This window comes from Podarcis erhardii, assembly GCF_964252035.2.
Source record: "Podarcis erhardii genome assembly, chromosome: Z".
NCBI lineage: Eukaryota > Metazoa > Chordata > Lepidosauria > Squamata > Lacertidae > Podarcis > Podarcis erhardii.
Window position 1 is genome coordinate 9,789,338 of NC_138504.1, and position 23,518 is coordinate 9,812,855.

Below are 23,518 nucleotides of genomic sequence, written 5' to 3' on the forward strand. Positions count from 1 at the left end.
CAACTCGGGTCCATAACAGCTGTCCCTTCAGAATCAAGTACAAGTGGTTACCAACTGAGCCGTCTCCCATCCAATATCATTAAAATATATATTCACCCTTAATATAGTCCTCACAACAGTAGCATCTTGTTATCTGTTATCTCCCTGTTGCAGCTGTGCCAGTTAGTCTCTCTCCATTGCTGAAGGCACACAAGTCTTATATACTTGAGATTATTACACATTAAGTTAACAAGATGGAGGTTATTTAACACTCTTAACCTTCTGAGGTTCCCCATGATGACGATGGTGGTGGTTGGTGCTGATGTCATTCAATGAGAGTTAGACTGAGACAAACCTGCTTATAACACAACTGCTTTTATTTATCAAAAATAAGGGAACATACTAAATGGGTATTAGAACAGCGTTATTTACATTTTGTATCCAACGCGGTGTTCTTGTTTTTAATAGAAATCAAATATTTACAACTTTATTCAACATGATGCAAAAATGAGGGGAAATGTCTGTTTTCTCCTGCTAAAAATCAAAACGTTAAAAAAACACAAACGAGAAAAAAAACACAAAAAAGGCCACTTCTACTAGTGCTAGCCATTAGAAACAGAACCACAGGAGATGCAAAATAAACAATAAAGTGCATTATTCACTTTAGCGGATGAGTGGGTGAAGTTCCACGCTCCATCCTAAGGCACCCTGAGTACCCCCCCCACTTAGCTTCATATCCAAATTGCTGTCTCACAAATCAGAAAAAAAACACAAAAAGTTCACCCATTCAGTAACTGCCATCTTAGCCATGTTCTCACCCGACCAACACCATTTGGGAACATTCATTTAACTGTTCCTTCAGAACAATGGCAACAAAAATTCCCTCTGAGTTAGAAATCTTCAGCCTTCATAAAGGCTAAAAGCAGCAATATCCAAAGTGGACAGATTTCTGGGCTACGCCCATGTGTTTGCACCAGTTAATTGTAGTCCACAGTAACCTTTGGTGAAGTGTACGACTGTATGTAGCTATTTTTTTTCCTGTATAATGTGCAGATTAAAGGCATCTTAACTTTTCAGTCAAGGGCAGCTCAAGCATTTTTGCAAATTTTAACCCTCAAATCCCATAGAGTAGGTGCAGAAAATTCCTGATATACTTTATAGGTACATCTGACTGGTCCCAGTAATTTAATAAATCAAGAGATGCTGCACTGACTATAAGGCCACTCTTGCTGGTTTTATATATAAAAAATACTTAACCTAGGCTCATTAAAATGAAAAGAACACGCCCTACTAGTTAACTAAAAACATACGTTCATAAGAAAGCTAACTATGAGACTTAAAACAAGTTAATTCAAAACCAAAATGAAGCAAATGAAATTCTACTGTATCAAAAGTAGCTGAGCTCAAATGGCTTTGTGTTAAGATTCTGTCTTCCTTGTTTGCACTAAAAAAAAACCTCCCCACAAATCTGTACTCGAGAGTACTAAAACTAATCCCACAAGAAAATAAGTAAATGGTCAGGTCACTCAATTTAATTGCAACCTTAAAATTTATCTCAATATCAAAGCAAAATTGCTGCCACAACAGTCTTATCGGTTCTGTCATTGTTTGATGCTGGTTATGTCAAGTAGATAGCAGATGCTGCAAGAGCTGCTTAGGCTTTCTCTTCACGTACTTCTCCTTCGTCAGCCTCAAAACCTGGATTGTCCAGGTGTGGAAGGACATCTACAGGTGGAGGATCAGTTGCGTTGTTCACAAGATGCAGATTATCACCTTTTACAAAGAAAGGGGGAAAATAAGTTTAGAAAAAAAATCCCACCCAATCACAACTGATCAAGTTTATATTTTTGTGACATTTCTATGCCTTTGGAAAGTCGGTTCTAAGAAGTTATACTAAATTGGCTCTTTTCTGAAGGCTCTGTTTTGGCAACATGTCACTTTTCCACCCTACAAGTTACAAGCCCGCTAGTGGAGCATGTGTCACAGAGAAGGAGCTGCAAGCACTATTGAAATTTCACCAGAGGGGCCTGAGGCAAGCCAATTAACAATGGATATACAGTGGTACCTTGGGTTACATACGCTTCAGGTTACAGACTCCGCTAACCCAGAAATAGTGCTTCAGGTTAAGAACTTTGCTTCAGGATGAGAACAGAAATTGTGTTCCGGCAGCGCGGCGGCAGCAGGAGGCCCCATTAGCTAAAGTGGTGCTTCAGGTTAAGAACAGTTTCAGGCTAAGAATGGACCTCTAGAATGAATTAAGTACTTAACCCGAGGTACCACTGTATTGAGTACAAGTTTTTGGTTTTTTTTAAAAAAGAATACTTAGTTATGTGAAGCTTTAAAGCAATACAAAACTAAATTGAAGCTAGTATTAGAATTGTTGGCCTCTAGAGACAATGCAATGTTCCCCTGGGGGTGAAGTCAAACTTCAGCACCAAAGTGATCTTTCCGGGATGCAAGTCTGGGCAGTATGTCTGGAGGTCCTGGGCTGCCCAGCCAACAATACCCCCGTCTTGGCCTCGCTAATGTGGTCCAAAGGAAAGCAGAGCAATACGCTTGGCACCAGCTTGGAAACCCTATGAGATATTTCACATGTAGCATCTGTGTCCATTGAGTCCATGAGTATGACAAAGTTAACTAACAATAGAAGAAACTTGGCACCTGACTGTTTTTATGTATAGTGGTACCTCACGTTACAAACACTTCGAGTTACAGACTCCGCTAACCCAGAAGTAGTACCTCAGGTTAAGAACTTTGCTTCAGGATGAGAACAGAAATCATGCGCTGGTGGTGCAGTGGCAGTGGGAGGTATTTTAAGTGGGCACAATCTGCTAAAAAAGGGAAGAGCTCCAAGGCTCATGTTGGAGGACTGAAGAGAATACACTGGAGTTTACTGGATGTGAACCTCCAGAAGGTGGCAGCAAACACTAGTATTTCTTCATCATTTTTAACGCATGCCTGCAAAAGCTTAGGGTTCACACTCCAGTGCAGATAATTTAAAAATAAATAAATAAATCATGTCCTTTATGATTGGAACAGTGAAGTATGCAATTACTAGTGATATGAAGTGCACAATTGCTCTGCATTGCATTGTACTTTGTACTGTTGTTTAATGTTACCATAAAAACGTAAGACTCAGAAGTGCTACTGCACAGCCATTAAAATACTTACTTTCTGAAGGGGCCACTTCCTCTTGAACCGGCTCGTCATTCCCCTGGACAGAAGCATATCCAGATGATCCTGTCTCACTAGGATTCTCCTCATCGGTGTGCGAAGGCATGTTAGAGGGTTCGTTGGAGACAGTGGCTGGGAAAGACTCCGCTCTCTCCTCTTCATCCACCTGCATCAAACAGACTTAATGTCAGGGAGCCTCTACTGTAAAGATGCCACTATTTCTAACTGCAAGCTATCCTCCCACCCTTTTCATGTATCGCTGCTGTTGAGCGCTTTGCAAAAGTTGGGATGTTTTAATGCCCCACAATGTAGCTGCAAATGTATTAATTATATATAGATTTTATGGCTGTAAATGACTTAGAAACTGTTTTGGGCAGTATATAAAGAAATAACGCAAAGTTGCTCAGCGATGACAAGCCAGCCTGGAACACAATGAGGAGATGCATATGAAATATGCATATTTTGTTTAGTAAATTGGTGGTGGAGGAATTTGTCTCACTGCACCTTTCATTAGGCCCAAATGCCTTCACAAACTTACTACAGCAGCCAAATGTTCAGTTAAGCTGCCGCCTCCTGTCTAGAAGCAGCAGCAAGCCACATGATTCTTAAGCAGGAACTGCAGAGGTACCTCAATTCCCAGTGCCTTGAGTATATCACATTTACACATGGGGCATGTCCTGTGCTCCAGCAGCCAAGGATCAATGCAGATCTTGTGGAAGAGATGACTGGAAAGGAAAACAAATATTTGTAATGTGACTCAGCAGGTTACAGTAAAACAGTGCTTGCTGAAAAAGAAGAAGTTTGAAGTGAATGACATTGTTCAGGAGTGGCCCAGAACCTCAGGTAAATACCCTAAGCCACACAAACACTAAACCATGAAGCGTTTGCCTTTTAGTGATACAGCAGCATCTTACTGGGAGAAAAGAAACTGCACAAGCTTTGTGGAATTTTGGGGAAGTGGGGAAACACGTGTAGCTAGGATGCAAACTTGTTGATACAGAACCTTGATGGGAAACTTTGGCTCTGAGTAGGGAAAGGGCTCTGTGTGCTCACATGGAGGGTGTGCTCACAGGAGGGTGTTTTGAGTGTCTGCATGTCTGTATGACAAGACCTAGAACAAGTATAAGGGACCTCTGATCCTCCAAATGATGCTGAACTTCAACTCCCATTCTCCCTGGCCACGCACCATGCTTGCTAGGGCTGATGGGAGCTGTAGTTCAGCAGCACTTGGGAGAGCCACTCCTCACCCAGAGACAGCAGAGACAAAGATGTAGGGAACTACAGAGGACTACTTCTACATTCTGCTTCCCTATTCAGCTTCCCACCCTTGTAGACTCTCGGTTGACACCACAGAGCTACAGAATGCCACTGCAGGCTCCTCTTCTCTGGTTCCTCTTTATGGCATTCCATGCGCCTGAAGAAAATGGTTTTGCTTTTAAAAATTAGCCCTGTGTGCACGCGCGGGGGTGTTCATGAGTTTGCAGGTTTCCATTTCAGTTTTGATATTAATCTGTCTGCCATTTAAGGTGGTTAATCTGTCTTTAGTCCCCACTTTCGGAGCAGGACTAAAATAGCACATGCAGAATGCTAGGAGAAAATGGACTTCAGTAATATGCAAATGGGCTGACTTGCATCAGAGCATCTGAACAATTTCTCCACCCGTCAGAGGCTTCCACCGAGCTATCCACATGTTGTTAAGATGTGAAGCCATGGTCATTTTCTAAGCACTGAAAAAGTGTAAGGCAGCCTTAATTGTATAGCTACTTTTTTTACAAATACGACGCATGAACTGCTAATCTGTTAAGAACATTGTCTCTTTCAGATTTCGTTTATGTGCATGCACCTGATTAAGGGGAGTGCAGAAGTCATTCAAGACATGTGCAACAAGTCATACAATTTGCCACAGGGTATGGTTTTGCTGACATGGTTCGTCTCAGTGAGTAACATGGTACTCCTGAACTTTTGATAGCAGAGGCACACTAACACCCAAAAACTTTTACTTGTGGAATGTGCAAGAGAAAGAACAAGTTCAATCCTTCTGTGTCTGAATTACTCATTTTCTAGGCATGCCTCCTTCTCATGGTGGGCAATACTGCCACATCACTGCACAGGGAGTGACAGAATGATTGAGTGGCATCCAATGCAGACACACAGTAGAATTACCTTAGCTGACTGGAAGGAAGAGAATGCTACAACACTCTTGTGGCAGGCTAGTGTGCTCAACAGAGTGTGGAAGTTACTGAGTTGGCCGGTAGCTACAGGGGCAGATTTACAAATTCTAGGAAACAAATAATATCTGTCATTATTTAAAAGGTCTCTTTTCTACATATGGTAATTTTGTTAGTGAAAATTTTACTTAATTAAAAATTACCAAACAATTGAAGCAAGTTTTCTTTTATGAATTTGCAGCTAAAATATTTACCATTCTTGAGTGCACTCAAGGTTTTTTTATTCTTGTTTTGGTATAACCACCAACCTGCTGCCTTAATTCTCACCCCCATCAATGTTACATCTGCCAGTTCTTTTAAACATATTCAACCAAGGCCTTGTGCCCTATTGCTGCATCAAATTGTTGATGCGATACACCAGAGATGCAACATCATTGCTCAAAGCTAACTGCTCATATAATCCTTGGTTCCTTTTAAAAGCTTAAAGCCTTAATCCTTTGAAAACATTCAGGGTCTTGGAATTAAAGCATGATAGTAAATCAGGCAGCTGTAAACCAAGTCTGAAAGTAGCTAGAGCAAAGCTAGCAGGTAAATTGTCAAGTTAGCTAAATCAGGTTCCATCTGTAAAGTGCAGTAAAAGTTGTTGTTTTCGTTGTTTATTCAGTTTATATACCACCCTTTATCTGAAGATCCCAGGTAATAATTTACATAGCATAATAATAATTTTTAAAAATCATAGAAAAACTTTTAACAGTCCCACTTTTAAAAGACCATAGATTGTTTAACGGCCGAAGGCCTGGGTAAAGGAGAATGTTTTCATCTGGTGTCTAAAGTTATGAAGTCATCACCACCACCATCCTGCTTTTCCTTCCCTACTCACAAACTGCCAGCAGCAAATGGGAAAAAGAAGATTATCAGGGGTTCAGGTGAACTTTTACTACTTTTTCCACAATTGCATCCCTGAGTCAGCAACCCTGTGCTACTCATAAAATGAAGGTATGCCTTAAGCTACGGACAAGCTGTTAGGTAGTATAAATGCTTCTGGCAGCAAAGCTATCTGGCTTGCCTGAAAGATTATTTGGGCTGGAAATTTTCATCATTGTGTTTTAGAAGCTAGGTTTCAACAGGAGATACAATAAAGGAAGTTCCTGAACTGCCATAAACATCACACCTATAAGAACCCCTCTTTGGGAGACACCCAATGATGCCAGCAAATAACTGGACTCCTGTGCAAACCCAACTTGAGAGCTGTAGAAATATGAAATAAAAAGCCCTCACAATCCTACCTTTTTGCATTTACTTCCTGGCTCTCCTGGCAGAAGAACATGATTGAGAGCAGGGGAGGCCCATGCGATGCTTTCCAGATGTTGTGGGTTCCAACTATCTTCACTGAAGAGTAAGAGTTGTAGTCCACAACATCTAGAGAACAACATGTTGGCAGCACCCACTGATCTACAGCTTTGGAAAGTTAACACTAACCCTGCTCATCTGAAGAGTGGAATAAAATAAATAAAAGCCTTTACAACTTCAGTGTATATAAAGAGGGATAAAGACAGCCATGACAAAATGGTCAGAATGTTTTAACATGAGAATGTAACTGGGGGGTGGGGAATTAACCTACTTGCACGTTAAAATTCGCACAACATCATTTGGCTTGTACACTTCAATGCACACAGCACAGGTATCAGCATCAGCACCGGTTTCCTAAAGAAATGGAAAAAAAACATCCTCGTTAGAGACCTTTGTTTTAAACAAGCTTGATAGCATTTAGCAAGTGTGGTAGTCACAAAACAGGGAGTGGAACACTAGGCTTGCAGTATTCCAAAATACTATTCTACAGTTGTGGTGAGTTTTAAGAATACATTTTTGCTTTTTATCTCCAGGGCGTTAAGGGTAACAATATCTACAAGACGGGCTTTAGCAAAAATGAAGACCAAAATATATGTAATGGAATCTATTCCATCAAAGCTATTTTACTTTTGCAGTCTTGTAGAATTCAATCTAGTATAAAAATACTGCAAAAAGCCAAAGTTGGTTCTAAAACTGAAGCATGGCCTTTCAGTGTTCCTCCTCCAAACAAACTATAAATGTTGTCTATCATTTCCACCCAACCTTTAAGTAAGGACTATTCAACGGCGTTTAAAAATGTGCAAAGCAGTTTTAACAGGCTCTTATCCTTTTATACCTATTTGGGAAATTCATGGCTACAAAAACATCTCTTTGCTGCAGGTAAAGAGGGGTCACAAACTGACCTAGTGTAATATTAATCTTTCTGTATTATAAAAGAAACAATTTTTGCATGATTATATTAGGAATGTCATTAGGATTAACAAAATATTTTAAGACCAAGGGGAGTTCTAAGTAAGCAGTTTTATACCTATGGGGCACTCAGAGCAGCTTCACAGAATAAGAAAAGTAGAACAAAAATTATTTTAAAAAAAACCCCAAGAGATTTAAAATGTTACCATAACTAAAAAGCAGCAACCTGAAATGCAAATGTGGCAACAGGAGAATATTAAACACTAGCTACTTGCTGAAGTTTCCAAATTACTGTGAAGGTAGGTCAGAGAATGTGCACGGATTTTCAGCAGGATATTCTAGAGCATGTTCAAGCTTGAGTCTCCAGATGTTGAACTACAACTCCCAACATCCCCAGTCAGTTTAGCCAATGAGTGAGTGATGATTAGTTTTAGCCCAGCAACATCTGGCTATCCTAGGTTGAAGATCACTGTGGCATCACCACTGAAAGTTTTTGTCTTTCATGTTCTCCCAACAGACATCCTAATATGATGGGACAGGGAGAAAGAAACTCCAAGTTGATCTTAAGATCTGGTACGTGGGGAACCTTTGGCTCTCCAGATGTTGCTGAATATAGCTCCCATTATCTCTAGCCATTAACAATGCTTGCTGGGGCTGATGGGAGGAATTGTAGTGCAGTAACATTTGGAGGGACTAAAGGTTCCCTACACCTTGCCTAGCAAGTCTGCATGGGAGCAGAGGGTCCTTAAGATAGCCAGGCCCTAATAAGACAATTTAGGGGCTTTAAAGGCCAAGACAAGCACTTTAAATTGAGCTTAGAAACAGGAAACCTTCAAACTTAATATGGGACTGGAACTATATAATCCAATTGATAGTGCCAGACACAACTCACTTCTTTGTATGTGGACTGAAGATTAAGGTATAATTTTGATAGAGGGCTATATACATATAATTTTGTGTATTATTATTATTATTGTTATTATTATTATTACTATCATTACTGGTGTTGTCTATGTTTCTTATCTCTCTGTTCTGTCCGCTCCCCCTTTTCTTTTTCTGTTCTTCTCTTTCTCCTTTCTTTCTAGTCTTTTTGATTCTATTTGTTCCAGATACAGTGGACGCTCGGGTTGCGAACGTGATCCGTGCAGGAAGCACGTTCGCAACCCACAGTGCCACTTCTGCGCATCAGCAAAACACTTCTGCGCATGCGTCGAAACCCGGAAGTAATCTGTTCCAGTACTTCCGGGTTCGGCACGGTGCGCAACCCAAAATCGCACAACCTGAAGCGTCTGTAAACCGAGGTATGACTGTACTATTTTATTGTATTGTGAAAACTTTAATAAAAATCTTGGTGGGGCGGGGAGAGAGACACAAGTCTGGCTGCTATATTTTGGAGTAGCTGAAGGTTGGGCTGTTTTTAAAGGTTGCCTTATATGGAAAGCATTGAAGCTGTCTGTTCTGGAAGAAACTAAAGTGTGGTTAACGGAGGTAAGTTAGTCTGTCTTCACTAGGAGAGGCCAAAAGCAGCATAGCTGTACAGAGTTGGTAAAAGGGTCTACAGGCCACTGCCAACAGCCGAGCACTCAAAGAAGGTGACAGGCCTGAGAACCCGCCAAATTGTTCCATCAGTAGAAGCGCAACCCCACCCAGAGCACCATTAACCACTTTCTCTCAGTTATATTACCTTGTCTCCCTGCTTCAGTGTACGTAACTGAAGCTGTCCAATGGCTTTTTTGGCATCTGCTTTCAGCCGTCTCTGTAACAGACAAGCACTAGGTCAACACGAAACTTGCTCTCCCATAAAAATCTATAAACACCAACTGCTACACAATTCATTAACGTTGAATGAGGTGTTTCCATAGGCAGATGGATAACTCTTGCCTAACAGTGGCAACCGGAAGATAATTATGAGCCAAGATATGCATGGAAGTTTAACTGAAGTGTTTATTTAGCATTCCTAAAGAACACTGGAGTTTATTTAGGAGGCAACGCTTGCTTGCCACTAAAGACTAAAGGACATCAAAGTTCTCAAACACAATTCAAATGTTTTCAGAAAGTACTTCTCATTAAAGTATTAAAAAGTCCTTCAGAGACTGACCCCCCCCCCCACTTGTTCCAGAATCTCTAATATTCCTTGCATTGACCTCATGTTGGCTATACACAAAACAGATGCAAACATGATCTTTTTGTTCCAGTCATTAGCTTGCAATCACACTCTTGCAAGTCTCTACTGTGTGTTGAACTAAGCCTGTATATCAGTTAAACAAAGTCACCCACCGCCCTTAGCTTGTTTGAAGCAATTTCTAATTGGAAAGGGAAAACGTGTGCATTTGATCTAATCTGGAAAGCTGCAGGCTTTTCTAGTCTCTTCATGACAGGAATACTCAAGTATCATGGAGTCTGGTTTGAAATGCACGAATGCATCCTAGCCACCAATCAACTGGAATATTGTGACTCTCTTCCATTTAGCTGCTAAGGAAATTGTTACTAAATTTATCGCCCCACCCTTCACCAGCAGGTACAGTACTAGGGTGTTTACAACAATGTAAAAATTTAAAACAGTTAAAGCAGATTACACTCAGAGGAATAGGCTGGGTCACAGTTGCCACAATGTCAGAAATGAAACTGGATAGGTGGCATTCTCCTCCTCAGCTAACAGAGACTGGCAGATGAGCACAGGCAAGCTAATCAAGTAACTCCTATTGTCCTCAATTTTTGTTTCAGTAGGCCAGCTCCAATCAAAGCTCTGCTTAATTGCCAGGAATGCTACAGCCTTACAGCCACACTCACCAGTCTTTTATCAAAGCTGACACAAACCACTCCCAGATCTGCTCTGATCGAACACAAGCCATAGAACAGGAAAAGATGCTAAAAGAACAAGGAAGTTGTTCTCAAGCCTCATTAATCTGCTGCTCAAAAAACTTCAAGGAAATAGTAAGCAATATTTGAAAGAGCATCATATTAGGAGCTTTTGGAAGCCTACAAGATCTGCTGGCAACAGGTTTCCAAAACATGCAGGCACTGAGGTGTTCAGGATATTTGCAAAATAAATTCCTATATGAATGCTGATGCAGTCTTCCCTGCAAGTTGCTTCTTGGTTTCTAGCACCTCTCCTAAAACCGAAAGCCAACAAGCAAACACAAAGGCAACAAATCACCTATGGGTTCACTGCTTAAATTTGCCACTAACATTAACTGAATATACAAGATGAGGTCCTTCCCTGATACAAGAAGAGTCTTTCAGTGGCATGTGGAAGAATGGAAATTGTCTCTCATTTACTTAGAGATTAATTGTCATAATGAGCCCTAAAGATTCACATCCTTTTAGGAGGCTATAAATACTGATGAGCCACAATGAATACATTTTTACACAAATACGACTCATTTATCATCACAACTCGTAATTTCAGCTAGGTTGGTAAGAAGCAAGGGAAAGGCTGTAATTATGCACTAGAAGAACCTGAATGGTAGCTAGATGCCTGCAGTCAGTCACACTGCTGTCTCTCAAACAGGAGTCCAACCCATTTAGGATGGGGAGGGCACTACAAATTGGACACTTGGCCTTGGCTCCTATCATTGGAAAGATGTGGTACCAGGAACAGTTGCTCTTACTCCTGCAGTAACTCAAAAGATACTGTTTGAGCATTTCCTGGCAAAAACACATCAAAGAACACCAGGCATTCATTAACAGTCCTTGAAGAGTAGGTGACTGCTTGATACCTACATATATAAAAAAAGAACTTAAGTTAGAAGAAAAAACAAAACAAATTCCTTCCAGTAGCACCTTAAAGACCAACTAAGTCAGTTCTTGGTATGAGCTTTCGTGTGCATGCACACTTCTTCAGATACACTGAAACAGAAGTTTCCAGACCCTTCTATATAGTGAGAAGGTGGGGAGGGGTATTACTCAGAAGGGTGGTGGGAATGGGTGATTGGCAGATAGCTGTGATGAGCCTGTTGACGACTCTTAACGACTGCAATAGGTCTTACAGGAAAAAGCAAGGGGTGAAAAGGTGAAAAATGGCTTTGTCATGTATAATGAGATAAGAATCCAAGGTCTTTGTTCAGACCAGGTTTCTCCATGGTTTTAAGTTTGGTGATAAGTTGTAATTCAGCAGCTTCTCTTTCCAGTCTATTTCTGAAATTCCTTTGTAGTAAAACAGCTACTTTGAGATCTTGTTTCCTAAACTCCTACCCACTCAAACCTCTCTTGTACCTGCGATACATTGACGATATTTTTATCATCTGGACACATGGTCAACAGACCCTGAACACCTTCCACCAGAAATTCAATGATTTTCACCCCACAATCAACCTAACAATGAATCAATCTATGCAAGAAATACATTTTTTTGGACACTACTATAAAAATACAGGATGGGCACATAGACACCACCTTATACCGTAAGGTATAAGCTAGACGAAAGGGTTTTCCGTTTTTCGAGACGCTTCGCAAGACGAATTTCCCTATGGGCTTGCTTCGCAAGATGAAAACGTCTTGCGAGTCTTGCGAGTTTTTCCCCTTTTGCTAAGCCGCTAATAGCCGCTTAGCCGCTAATAGGGATGCTTCGCAAGACGAAAAAACCGCTAGACGAAGAGACTCGCGGAACGGATTATTTTCGTCTTGCGAGGCACCACTGTACCAACACATAATACACAAAGCTGACTAGCCAGGAAATACTAAAGAAACACAAAATAAGTGGGAATATTTTATCCCTTTCAGCCTCTCATCATGATAATGCTAGGCATACAAAAGAAACTGTTATGTAGTTGTAGCAGTGAAATCTACCATAAGCATTCAGATTTCAGTAGAATAGAGGTGTGGAGATGCAGAAAGAAAAGCCAAAGGGAACCACTAGTACATTTCCTATACTGGTGCCTTTATAGGCAAAGGAGTCCAAAAATTAGTAGGAGGGAGTCTAAGTACTTCACATCCCTATCACCTCTCAGTGATCAAGCTAACCTCCCTTGTCCAAGATAAACGACTGGGCTTGTCAACTTTTGGGGGCCTGTGGGTACCTCTGGATTAGGATTGATGTCCTAATCAATTTTCCTTCCCCTATCTTCCCTGGAACTTTTTGCATATAAATTAAAGTGTATTGCAATAATTGCTAGTCTTTATTGATGCCCCCAAATAAACTTTCCCCATGTTCCCATGCCCAGCGGCAGTCCTTACTTCCTATGGTCAAGTAGCTATAAGACTACAATGGGCATTCGCGGTTGTCACATCCTACCCCTTGTAGTGGGATGCGGGTGGAGCTGTGGTCTAAACCACTGAGCCTAGGGCTTGCCAATCAGAAGGTCGGTGGTTCGAATCCCCGCGACGGGGTGAGCTCCCGTTGTTCGGTCCCAGCTCCTGCCAACCTAGCAGTTTGAAAGCACATCAAAGTGCAAGTAGATACCATATTTTTCGTCCCATAGGACGCACCTAGTTTTTTTGGGGGGGAAATAAAGGAAAAAAATCTTCCCCCCCCCCAAAGCAGGTCGGGGAAACCGAACCAGGTTGAGGAACGGCGCTGCGCCTCCCTGCTGTCCCCCGAGCTTGTGGGGCTGGCCGATGCCTGCCTCAGGCGGCAGGCTGCTATCCGCAGCGTGGGGAGCCCTGCGGGGAACTCCTGCAGGGCTCCCCACGCTGTGGATGTCTGTCCGGCGTGCAGGGCGCTCTGCTTCAGGGCGCCCCGCCCGGCGGGCGGCAGGCTGCTATCCGCAGCCTAGACAGCCCTGTGGGAACTCCTGCAGGGCTACCTAGGCTGCGGATGTCTGTCCGGCGCGCGGGGCGCTCTGCTTCAGGGCACCCCGCCCGGTGGGCGGCAGGCTGCTATCCGCAGCCTAGACAGCCCTGTGGGAACTCCCGCAGGGCTGCCTAGGCTGCGGATGTCTTCCTGAAGCCTGGAGAGCAAGAGGGGTCGGTGCGCACCGACCCCTCTCGCTCTCCAAGCTTCAGCGAAAGCCTGCATTCGCCCCATAGGACACACCCAGATTTCCCCTTCATTTTTGGAGGGGAAAAAGTGCGTCCTATAGGGCGAAAAATACGGTAAATAGGTACCGCTCCGGCGGGAAGGCAAACGGTGTTTCCTTGCACTGTTCTGGTTTGCCAGAAGCGGCTTAGTCACGCTGGCCACACGATCTGAAAGCTGTAGGCTGACTCCGTCGGCCAGTAAAGCGAGATGAACGCCCCAACCCCAGAGTCGTCCGCGACTGGACTTAACTGTCAGGGGTCCCTTTACCCTTTACACCTTGGAGCACCCAGAATCACATTACATGAAGAATTCACTTTTCATATAAGGAACTTCAAACAAGTATTTAAACCATCTATTTACTAGAAGCACAGCTGATTGGGAACTGGGAGACACTGCTTACTGGGCTTTGCATGGGTGATAAAGAGCTCTAGAGAGACTACTAGACTAATTAGCAATTCCCTGCATAGACTTTGAAAATCCAAGACAACACTCTCAATGTGTAAACATCACAGAACAGAGCTAACTTGTTTAGTTAATGAGATTCAAGCCTCCTTCTTAAGTTGCATATAAAGAGGTGAATCCACCATTTAAGACTCATGGAACCATGATTAATCTTAACACAGATTTTATGTAGCATGCTGGCAGAAGTGAGTTGTGATAAACAGCAGCAACTGACCCCCTGAATCCAGCATTTTCTACACACCTGAGAAAAGTAAGCTTTAGCAAATGTCTTCACATGTCTTGAGGAGTAGGGGGTGTACATTTCGCCATAAACATGAGACTGTGAGAGAACCAGTGTCTACTAACAAGCAGAGGCAAGTTAGAGCAAAAATACTGGGACAATAAAGCCCAGAAAATGCCCTGTTGGGTCAAACGAAAGGCCCATCTTGTCTAGAATGCTGTTCACAGTATTGAACCAAAGGCCGATTACATGTGTGCATCAGAGATTCCCAGCAAGTGGAATTCAGAGGCATCCTTCTGCCATCCTGCGAGGGACTATTACTGAGGCATCCATAAGTCCAGAACATTGCCTGTAGGGCCTCAGCTGCTAAAGCAAGATCAACTATAGCATGCTGGAGCACTTAGCATATGTTATGTCAGTGTTGCATCAGAAGGCCAGTGTTGATTTTGCTATGTAAATTGGCACATCCAGACTCTCCAGTGAAGAATGCATATGAGAAACTCACCTGTCTCCTGTTCTGAGCCCTTGCAAGTCTAAGCCTCCTTGCAGAATAAAATATAAAGTACCCGACAGTGGCTGCTGTGACGATGAAGAAAGACACAGAAACAAAGAAGATGGAGTAGTTATTCATCCATGATCCGTGTTTTTTCCCCACTTCAATAACCATGGTCACTTGGTAGCCTTGTTCCAGCCTACGGAGGATTTCAATGCCTTTTGAATGGCTAATCATAATGGCCACAGTGTTTCCCGTACCTGTGAGAAAAAGACAGAGGTCTGAGAGTTAGATTTCCCTACCAAAGTTGAGCATTAACCTATAAAAACCCATTTAGTATTCTATATCTTGTTCTCCTTTAGGCAATATACGTAAGTCAGGACAGTTGCCTTCAATGAAAAACTGTGGCAGGCATGTCCAACTTTCAAGAGACTGCAATCTACTCCCACTATAAAAAAAACTGGCAGTGGTATATCCATTAAATTTACCAAAGTTGTTGAGGTTTTTTTTGGGGGGTGGCAGGTCCCACAACTGACCACGATCAACCCCAGACCCCCCCCAGTCAGATCGTGACTGACCTGTTGGACACCCCTGAACTATACCCTCCTCCTCTGCCAAAAAAAACCTTAGGGCATTTTTTTGGGATCTGCTCCTGGATTTGTTGGAGGGCACACATGGTTTTTTTGGGGGTGGGGGGTTGGTTGTCAAAAGCCAAGGTGACATGTTACTGACTCTTGGCATATTTTTGCACTGAGACTATTGATTGGAGGGCCAGGATGTCTGATAGTTTAGTCCAGGGTAGAAAAACCTTCCTTCTGTAAAGTACACCACAAGACTCAACATCTATTTTTGTGCAAGGTTGCTCACATTGGAAAAGAACATAGCAAAGCAGCAGTTCAAAACAATGGCCAACCAACAGTATCTGTTGGGGACCTTGGAGAGCTGCAGGCATGGATCTCTCTAAACAGAAGACAGTCTTGTCTACTCAATTGAGAAAAAGTGTGCTCTTTCTAATATATCACTATTTAGTCTGTGCACAATCAAGGTACATGCTGATGCCTTTTATTTATTTACTCTGCCATGTTGGCGTGGGATTACTTTCTACACAGTGCTGAGTACTGTTTTACTTAAGAACATTATTACAATTGGAAAGGTCAGCTATTGTTATGAAAGTGAAGCCACAGACCTGAGGATGTAATGAAAGAGCGAGATGACTTTAAAAAAATAAAATCCCACTGTGGATCAACAGATGCACAGACTGTCTGAAATAGTGACTGAATTGCAACGTATCTCTGGCTGCTTAGAACTAAGCTTAAACTCAACAGAATACAGAAAGGGGCTCTTCTCTGATACATACAGAGAAAATATACAATAGCAACATCTAACAAGGACAAACACTTCATGGGAGCATAATTTACTGCACAATTATGACAGCAAGTAAACCCAGCAGTGTCGGAATAGAACCACAAAACATTATAGTTCTTCTTAGGACAGTCAAAGTCAAAGGTGTCAAAAGGGTTTCAATACAGTGGTACCTCGGGTTAAGTACTTAGTTCGTTCCGGAGGTCTGTACTTAACCTGAAACTGTTCTTAACCTGAAGAACCACTTTAGCTAATGGGGCCTCCTGCTGCCGCCGCACCGCCGGTGCACGATTTCTGTTCTCATCCTGAAGCAAAGTTCTTAACTTGAAGCACTATTTCTGGGTTAGCAGAGTCTGTAACCTGAAGTGTATGTAACCCAAGGTACCACTGTATATCTCTTTTCATATTGCTGCATATTTGTTAATAGAGACTGAATATGTATTACCAATTTGTGATAATTGAACCACCATTTTAAGTTCAAAGAAGTTATTTAAAAGTGCAGCTGTGTTAATATAATCTTTGACCAATATTGTTTTATTAGATTATTAAGAGACTAGACCTAAGCAGCTCAATTTTATCTGCAAGTATAGAACAGCTATTCAGAATTAAACAAAAGAAAAGCCCCACAAAAGCAGCTAAGGTAACGGCTTCCATGAGAATGTAGGAAAGGTTAGCCCAACATGACAATTTGATAAAACATTTTCTTGTATACCCCATTTAAACTCTATACACTAATCACCGATAAAATTATACAGCATGAGGGCTAAACTATGAGTTTTGGTATATGTTTTGAACAGAAACGCAATAAATTTGATTTAAGCATTGGTCAGCTGGGGACTGAAAAAAAGGACATTTAACATTTCCTGGGACTGCAAAGCTGTAGGGAAGCAAACTAAGGTCCACTCTTGCCTCCCAGTAATAAATGTCATTGCAAGGGGGAGACCTGCTGGGCCTCACCCAGAAGCAGAAGCAGCAGCAGCTGACTGGTACTGGCTTCCCCTGTCTTTGCCCACAAGAATACTTGGCTCCCAAATGTTGCTTGCACTGAGATACAGAGCGCAACAGAAGCTTACTCTACCACTATCAGCCAAAGAACAAACAGCTATCATGAGGGGCTGCACATCACTTCTCCCAGGAAGAACGCTCTGTCACAAGAGACTAGGGCCCTGCGGGACTTGACATCTTTCCGCAGGGCCTGCAAGACAGAGCTGTTCCGCCTGGCCTTTGGTCAGGGCGCAGCCTGACTCCCTCCTTTGGCAATCTCCACAGAACTTTAGCTTAATGGTTGCCATCAATTTGATTTTAATTAATTTTTATAATGAAATGTTTTTAGAATGTTGTACTATTTTACTGTTGTTAGCTGCCCTGAGCCCGGCTTCGGCTGGGGAGGGCAGGATATAAATAAAATTTATTATTAACATAGTAGCATGATAAAAGACCAGACAAGTTCAATGTTTGGGACAAACTTTCTGTGCTTTTTTCTTTCTTCCATCCTAAAAATGTCAGGCCCTTTAAAAGTATTATTTCAGGAGTATTATTAAGTATAATTCAGAATACAGCAAAGGTGCCTGCTTAAAACATTTTTGTTCAGGCAAGTCTATCCAGACATGTAGGAGCACCTACATGTATTTTCTCTCTTTTTAGCTACTGGTTGACTTTAAAAATCTTTTGACTGTTTTAAAATATCAATTTCTAACCATTTTTCACTGATAATTTATCTGTAAACTTAAGAGCTTTTCTTATGGCCATAAGAAAGCAATATAGTGGTACCTCGTGTTACATATGCTTCAGGTTACAGACTCCAGGTTACAGACCCAGAAATATTACCTCGGGTTTAGAACTTTGCTTCAGGATGAGAACAGAAATCGTGCTCCGGCGGCGCGGCGGCAGTGGGAGGCCCCATTAGCTAAAGTGGTGCTTCAGATTAAGAACAGTTTCAGGTTAAGTACGGACCTCCAGAACGAATTAAGTACTTAACCCGAGGTACTACTGTATATATATTTTGTAAATGAAATAAACACTATTGTCTCAGATTGAGAGGGACAGCAAGCTCTCTTCCCTCTGTTGATTACCACCACCAGTTGAGCTGAACTGCCCTGCATTGTCTACCTATCAACATTTTCTTGTTTCAAACTGGAGTACCAGTTCCTTCATGCACAAAGTCCAAGCCTCAACCTGCCTCCAAGCTCTAATGAGAACTGCAATTATGGCAGCAAAGAGTGGCTGGGAGGGGCTGCTGATGCGCTGCAACCACGTTAAGGCTATGTGAAAGGACATTATCTCCCACACAAACTTGCCTGGGCTCTGACATCTTTGGGAGAGGCCCTTCTCTCAATCCCACCCGCCTCACAGGCACACTCAGTGGGGATGCAGGAGAGGGCCTTTTTGGTGGCTGCTCCCATACTCTGGAACTCCCTCCCTAGAGAAGCTAGACTTCTTCCCTCAGGTTTTCTTTCTGCCAGCAGGTGAAGACCTTGTTATTCCAACAAGTCTTTAGGAACTGACTGTTCCTAAAGAAAGGGATGGTACTGTGATGTTTTTATTGTTGGGACAGCTCAGTCAATAGAGCAATCTGAGGGTTGAAGATTTGGTCCTTACTATGGGGCAAAGGATTCCCGCATTTCAGAGGGTTGGACTAAATGATCCTCCAAGTCCCTTCCGACTGTATAATTCCACGATTCTATGTATTTTTAATGGCTCTGTTTTTATATTGTTTTAATCCTTTTAGGTTTGGGCTTTTCCATTTTATCTGTGTCTTCTATTTTTATTTGTAAGCAAGTCCTGGTTCAAGAGAAAGGCAGGATATTAAATAAATCAATTAATCAATCTGCAATCAGCGTTCTACTCATGCAAAAGAACATTCAAATGAAATATTAAATGGTATGTTTGATACAGAACTTTGAGACTGCTGGATATTCCCGAACACCTGTTCAACCACAAAACAAAAACAACCCTAGGAATATCAATTAAATATTGGACTATAAGAATGCACAAGTATTGCTACCACTGATGCTTGAACACTTCTACCAACAAGAAATATATAACCTTGAATCTCATTCTCCAACTCTCAACGAGAAAATGTGGCCAGACTGGCAGGCATACAGCCTACCTGGATAAAAACAAAGCAATCTCTCCAAGCGTATGTGAGACTGCACCTGTAATTATGTACAACAGCATCCGCTTTTGTATTCAGCCCAGATATAGAACAAAGGGCAGAGGCAGCAAAGCAGGGCCATGTAGTCTTGTGCCTGTAATAATCAGTGTGGAGGAGGAATCAGGAAAGCCTGCTACATTATCGCTACCTTCCCACAGCACTAGCCATAACTTGCCATCTTGCAGAGCACGTTATCTCTCCAGCAGATGTGCACCGGGTCAAATCCTAACTAATTGGGGTATACAATAAATCATGACTCAATAGCAAAAGTGAGCCTCCCTGGCAACTGTCCATCTCATAAAAGGCAGAACAGCCTCAAACTCCTACCTTTAGGGCATCCTCCTGTGGGAGGTTTGCCTGGCACCTGCACTGCTATCTTTCAGGCACTAGGAAATGAGTTTTTTATTTTAGTTTTTTTATCTTAGGCATTTTACTTAGTAATTACATTTATATCTTTCCTTCCTTCCTAAGGAGGAAAGTCCTTTTAATGTTATCATGATTCATGATGATGAATCTGTACCTAGCTTTCTGCAAAATCAACTCAGTGCACAAAATCAACACAGTACAAAATAAAAAATACAACTGGAATGGAATTTGTGGTTGCTGTTGAGCAGTTTCAGTTATTTTGCTCTTATTGTAATTACAACTGCACTGTTTAGAATGCATTGTTGTAATTCTATAGCATGCCATCCTGAGAAACAGAATATAAAATTATAAAGGCTTGGCTTTCTCACTTCCTTCTGCGTGGAGAAATCTAGATGAATTGTTCTATAAAGATTTTATATTAATCAAAGATGCACCGTCGTGTGCTATGGGACAGAGTGCAGCTACTGGCAATTTTCAGCAATGGATGATCTAAACAATACACCAGCAAAGTAGTTTGTTCAATCCCACAAGTGCACAGAAACCACTTGGCTGACTCAGGTTTCCCATTACCTTCCAGGATCAGATCAAATTTCAAACCAATGCATTTACAAATGACCCAGAGCCCAATTGAGGCCCAATAGTCAACATATTGTGTGTGTGTGCACATGCCACAGTAAACTCATGCCAATATATCATTAGGAGGCTCCAGTACCCTCAAGCTGGCAATATGAACTCATAGGTGCATTTCTAGCCACGGACTCTCTTTTAAAAGGAGAAAGAAGAATTACTGTACACCTTTGGAAACATTGCTCTAGGACAGTTTTATGTTTTAAGGCCTTTAACACTCAAGTGCAAAGCAAGCAGCCAGGAAGCTGCCAATAGTACTTTCAAACAAGGTGTTACTGTTCTCAAGTATTACTTTTTCCTGCTTTGACTACCACCATCTCTTTTGTGAGATTATATATTCATCTTTGTCAGGCATGCTTCCCTTAAGCATTGCCATGGCTACGAACATTTAATTCTGACATAAAAGTCTGCCCCAATCTCTTCGGCAAGCAGCATTGTCTGTAACATCGCCTCTGATCAGTTTCTTATTAAGGAAAAGAGTTGTTTCTTATTAAAGAAAAAAAAGGGCTTTTTTGAATTGTTCTTTCAAATCCAGTTTTGTAGTGTTAGCATATATTAAACCACTAACATCTGCTGCTGCATTTTTCTAAGGAAAAATATGATTTATAAAAATGCATTGTTTCATAAAAAACTAGTAACAGAGTGAATACCAGTCAAATATGCAAGTTTTAACCTTTTCTTTCCACATGGAAGTCTGCAAGAAAGGTATAATTTACTAGATAATATAAATGCATATTTCCTGGGGAAAGCTAAGTTTAATATATTAAAATTCAGCATTTTCCCCCTCTCTAATTTTAACAATGTAAGACATAAGCTACTGAAAGTTGAGTTGCTGCGTTTTAAAATACTTACTAACCCAGTAAAACTTTGCATTTGTTTAAACGTAACATTTAAACCGCATCAAGAATGGTGGCCTTTGCTTATAAGCAATAAAGTCTGCCTGGCTTGATTTTTATCTTAAAACCTTATAGCAAGTTTTTTTAGGGTGGGGGTGGGGTGGGGGTTGGCTATTAGGGGGAAAACCCAGAATAAATGTAAAATAGGTTGGGGAGGGTTAGTTTTGTTTACTGAACTTAATCAAATCCCAGTCATTTAAGGTATCAGATAACTTTCTGTAATTCCTAGAATTGTAGCTTTGGGAGAAGTCTAATAATGTTTGGCTGACATCTGAAGGGTGGATATGCCCAGGCTTTACTGATGGTGAATATTTTAGAACACTTCATACATTAGAAGATAATACACGAAAGATAGCTCAAGAAGGGGCACAAAATCTAGACTCACCCTTATTTCCAGTTCCAATGCTAAGTACGCTATATTGGATGATGCCCAATAGTAGTCATACTTTGAGCAGACGCATTGAAAGCAATGGACCTACCGTATTTTTCGCTCTATAAGATGCACCTTTCGCTCTATAAGACGCACCTTTCCCCTCCTAAAAAGTAGGAGGAAATGTGTGGGCGTCTTATGGAGCGAATGCAGGCATGAGGCTCTGCTCAGCGCTCCCTTTAAAGAGCAGCCCTTCTCCGTCCTCGGGGAAAAGCCCCCAAGAGCCGCGCACACGCTCCACGCGGCTCTTTAAAGGGAGTGCGGCTCTTGGCGAAGCCTTAGCCGCGCGCAGACTCTCCCAGGCAGGGGAAGAATTCATGCCACTGCCCGAGAGAGGCTGCGCACAGCTATCCCAGAAGCCAGGACAGCAAGCAGGATCGTGGAGCTGCGATCCCGCTTTCTGTCCTGGCTTCTGGGATTCAGAATATTTTTTTCTTGTTTTCCTCCTCCAAAAACTAGATGCGTCTTATGGTCTGGTGCGTCTTGTAGAGCAAAAAATAAGGTGCTCCAAGTTGTACTTAGACAATCACCAATTATTCAGTTAACAATTTGCACAAGGTGAACAAACCTGGAGGCATCAAGTCTACTCTAATAGGAAGTTCTTTGGGGGGAAACTTGCCACTTAGGGTTCCTGAACACTTCACAGCAGAATGTATCTGGGAAGCAATTCCAGAAACTCATTTTCTCACTGAACAGCTGTAAAGCAGTAGGGAGGAAATAATTTGCAGCAGAAGAGCAACCATTCCCCCTTGCAAGCCCCTTCTTTTAGCCATTTCCAACTGCTTTGCAGCAAAAATGTTTGAAATTGGCAGCAGTGGAGAGGTACACAGAAAGAGTCAGGATAAGCACCCTTTTCCACCCAGGTACTTCAGCACTCTAGGGCAGGGGTCAGCAAACCTTTTCAGCAGGGGGCCAGTCCACTGTCCCTCAGACCTTTGGGGGGACAGACTATATTTTCGGGAGGGAGAAATGATGCAAGAGCACCACAAGCCCTGGTGGCTGCTTACCTGTGTCTTGCGAGCATTAGGGGCTGGCGGCGGCGGAGGGACGGTGAGCAGAGCACGAAAGGGCTCCAGAGAGGGGCGGCTTAAAATGGCGGCTGCTTAAGCACTTGCTGCTGCTGGCACCAACAAAGCCCAGCCCCCTCCAACCTCTATGCAGGGCAGGGAGAAGCCAGGAGGATGGAGGGAGGAGGTGCCGCCGCCACCATGTGAGGGAGAGGGAAAGAACGCATGCACTGGCGATCCACACAGCGATTCCCAGACCGTCTGCGGGCTGGATCCAGAAGGTAATTGGGCCTGATCTGGCCCTTGGGCCTTAGTTTGCCTACCCATGCTCTAGTCCAGGGGGGCATACAAGACTGCCAATCAACACTTGCTCAACCAGGAAATTCAGTAAAATTTCAAGGCAAGCTCCTAGACTCATCTCCATATCTTTCAGCCCATAGATTCAAGAGCCAGCACCAAGAAGTTCAAGAGTCTTCCTTGAGACTTTCCTCCTTTTGAACCTTTGCCCCCCTGACACAAGCTCTGTACTGTGTTGTGGCAAGTAAGCAGCTACACCAGCACAGTTCTTAAACAATGTTGAGAGGCATCATGCAAAGACACCTTTGTAAAATGCCCTGTTATCCTTGGATGAATAGTGGTACTGTATAGAATTTTTTTAAGTAAAATAAAATATAATATATATATGATGCCTTACCTAGGGGTATTCACTTAATTTTTAGAAGGGGCCATGCTACCACTACAAAATGTGCGTTTCACACTTATAACCTCCTAAACTTCCAAGTAAATACTAATTTTCGTAGCACTGCATTGTACTTCCAGCTTAAATGGTATCGTTATTATCTGATGTAAATACAGTCATACGTTGGAAGTCGAATGGAATCCATTCCGGAAGTCCGTTTGACTTCCAAAAAGTTTGCAAACCAACGAGCGGCTTCTAATTGGCTGCAGGTTTTTGATTGTTC

General features: G+C 42.2%; 1 protein-coding gene across 1 annotated transcript in view; it reads right to left on the reverse strand.

Annotated features, from left to right (window-relative positions):
- Positions 1 to 335: 335 nt before the first annotated feature.
- The window catches only part of RNF128 (ring finger protein 128), a 37,372-nt gene continuing 14,189 nt past the window's right edge, over positions 336 to 23,518 (reverse strand). The window contains exons 2-7 of the mRNA XM_081848101.1: positions 14,727 to 14,974; positions 9,265 to 9,336; positions 6,943 to 7,025; positions 3,782 to 3,878; positions 3,151 to 3,319; positions 336 to 1,752 (exon numbers count right to left, since the gene is read on the reverse strand). Of these exons, the coding sequence (XP_081704227.1) occupies positions 1,634 to 1,752; positions 3,151 to 3,319; positions 3,782 to 3,878; positions 6,943 to 7,025; positions 9,265 to 9,336; positions 14,727 to 14,974 (788 nt within the window). The 3' untranslated portion in view covers positions 336 to 1,633. The remainder of the gene's footprint in view (positions 1,753 to 3,150; positions 3,320 to 3,781; positions 3,879 to 6,942; positions 7,026 to 9,264; positions 9,337 to 14,726; positions 14,975 to 23,518) is intronic.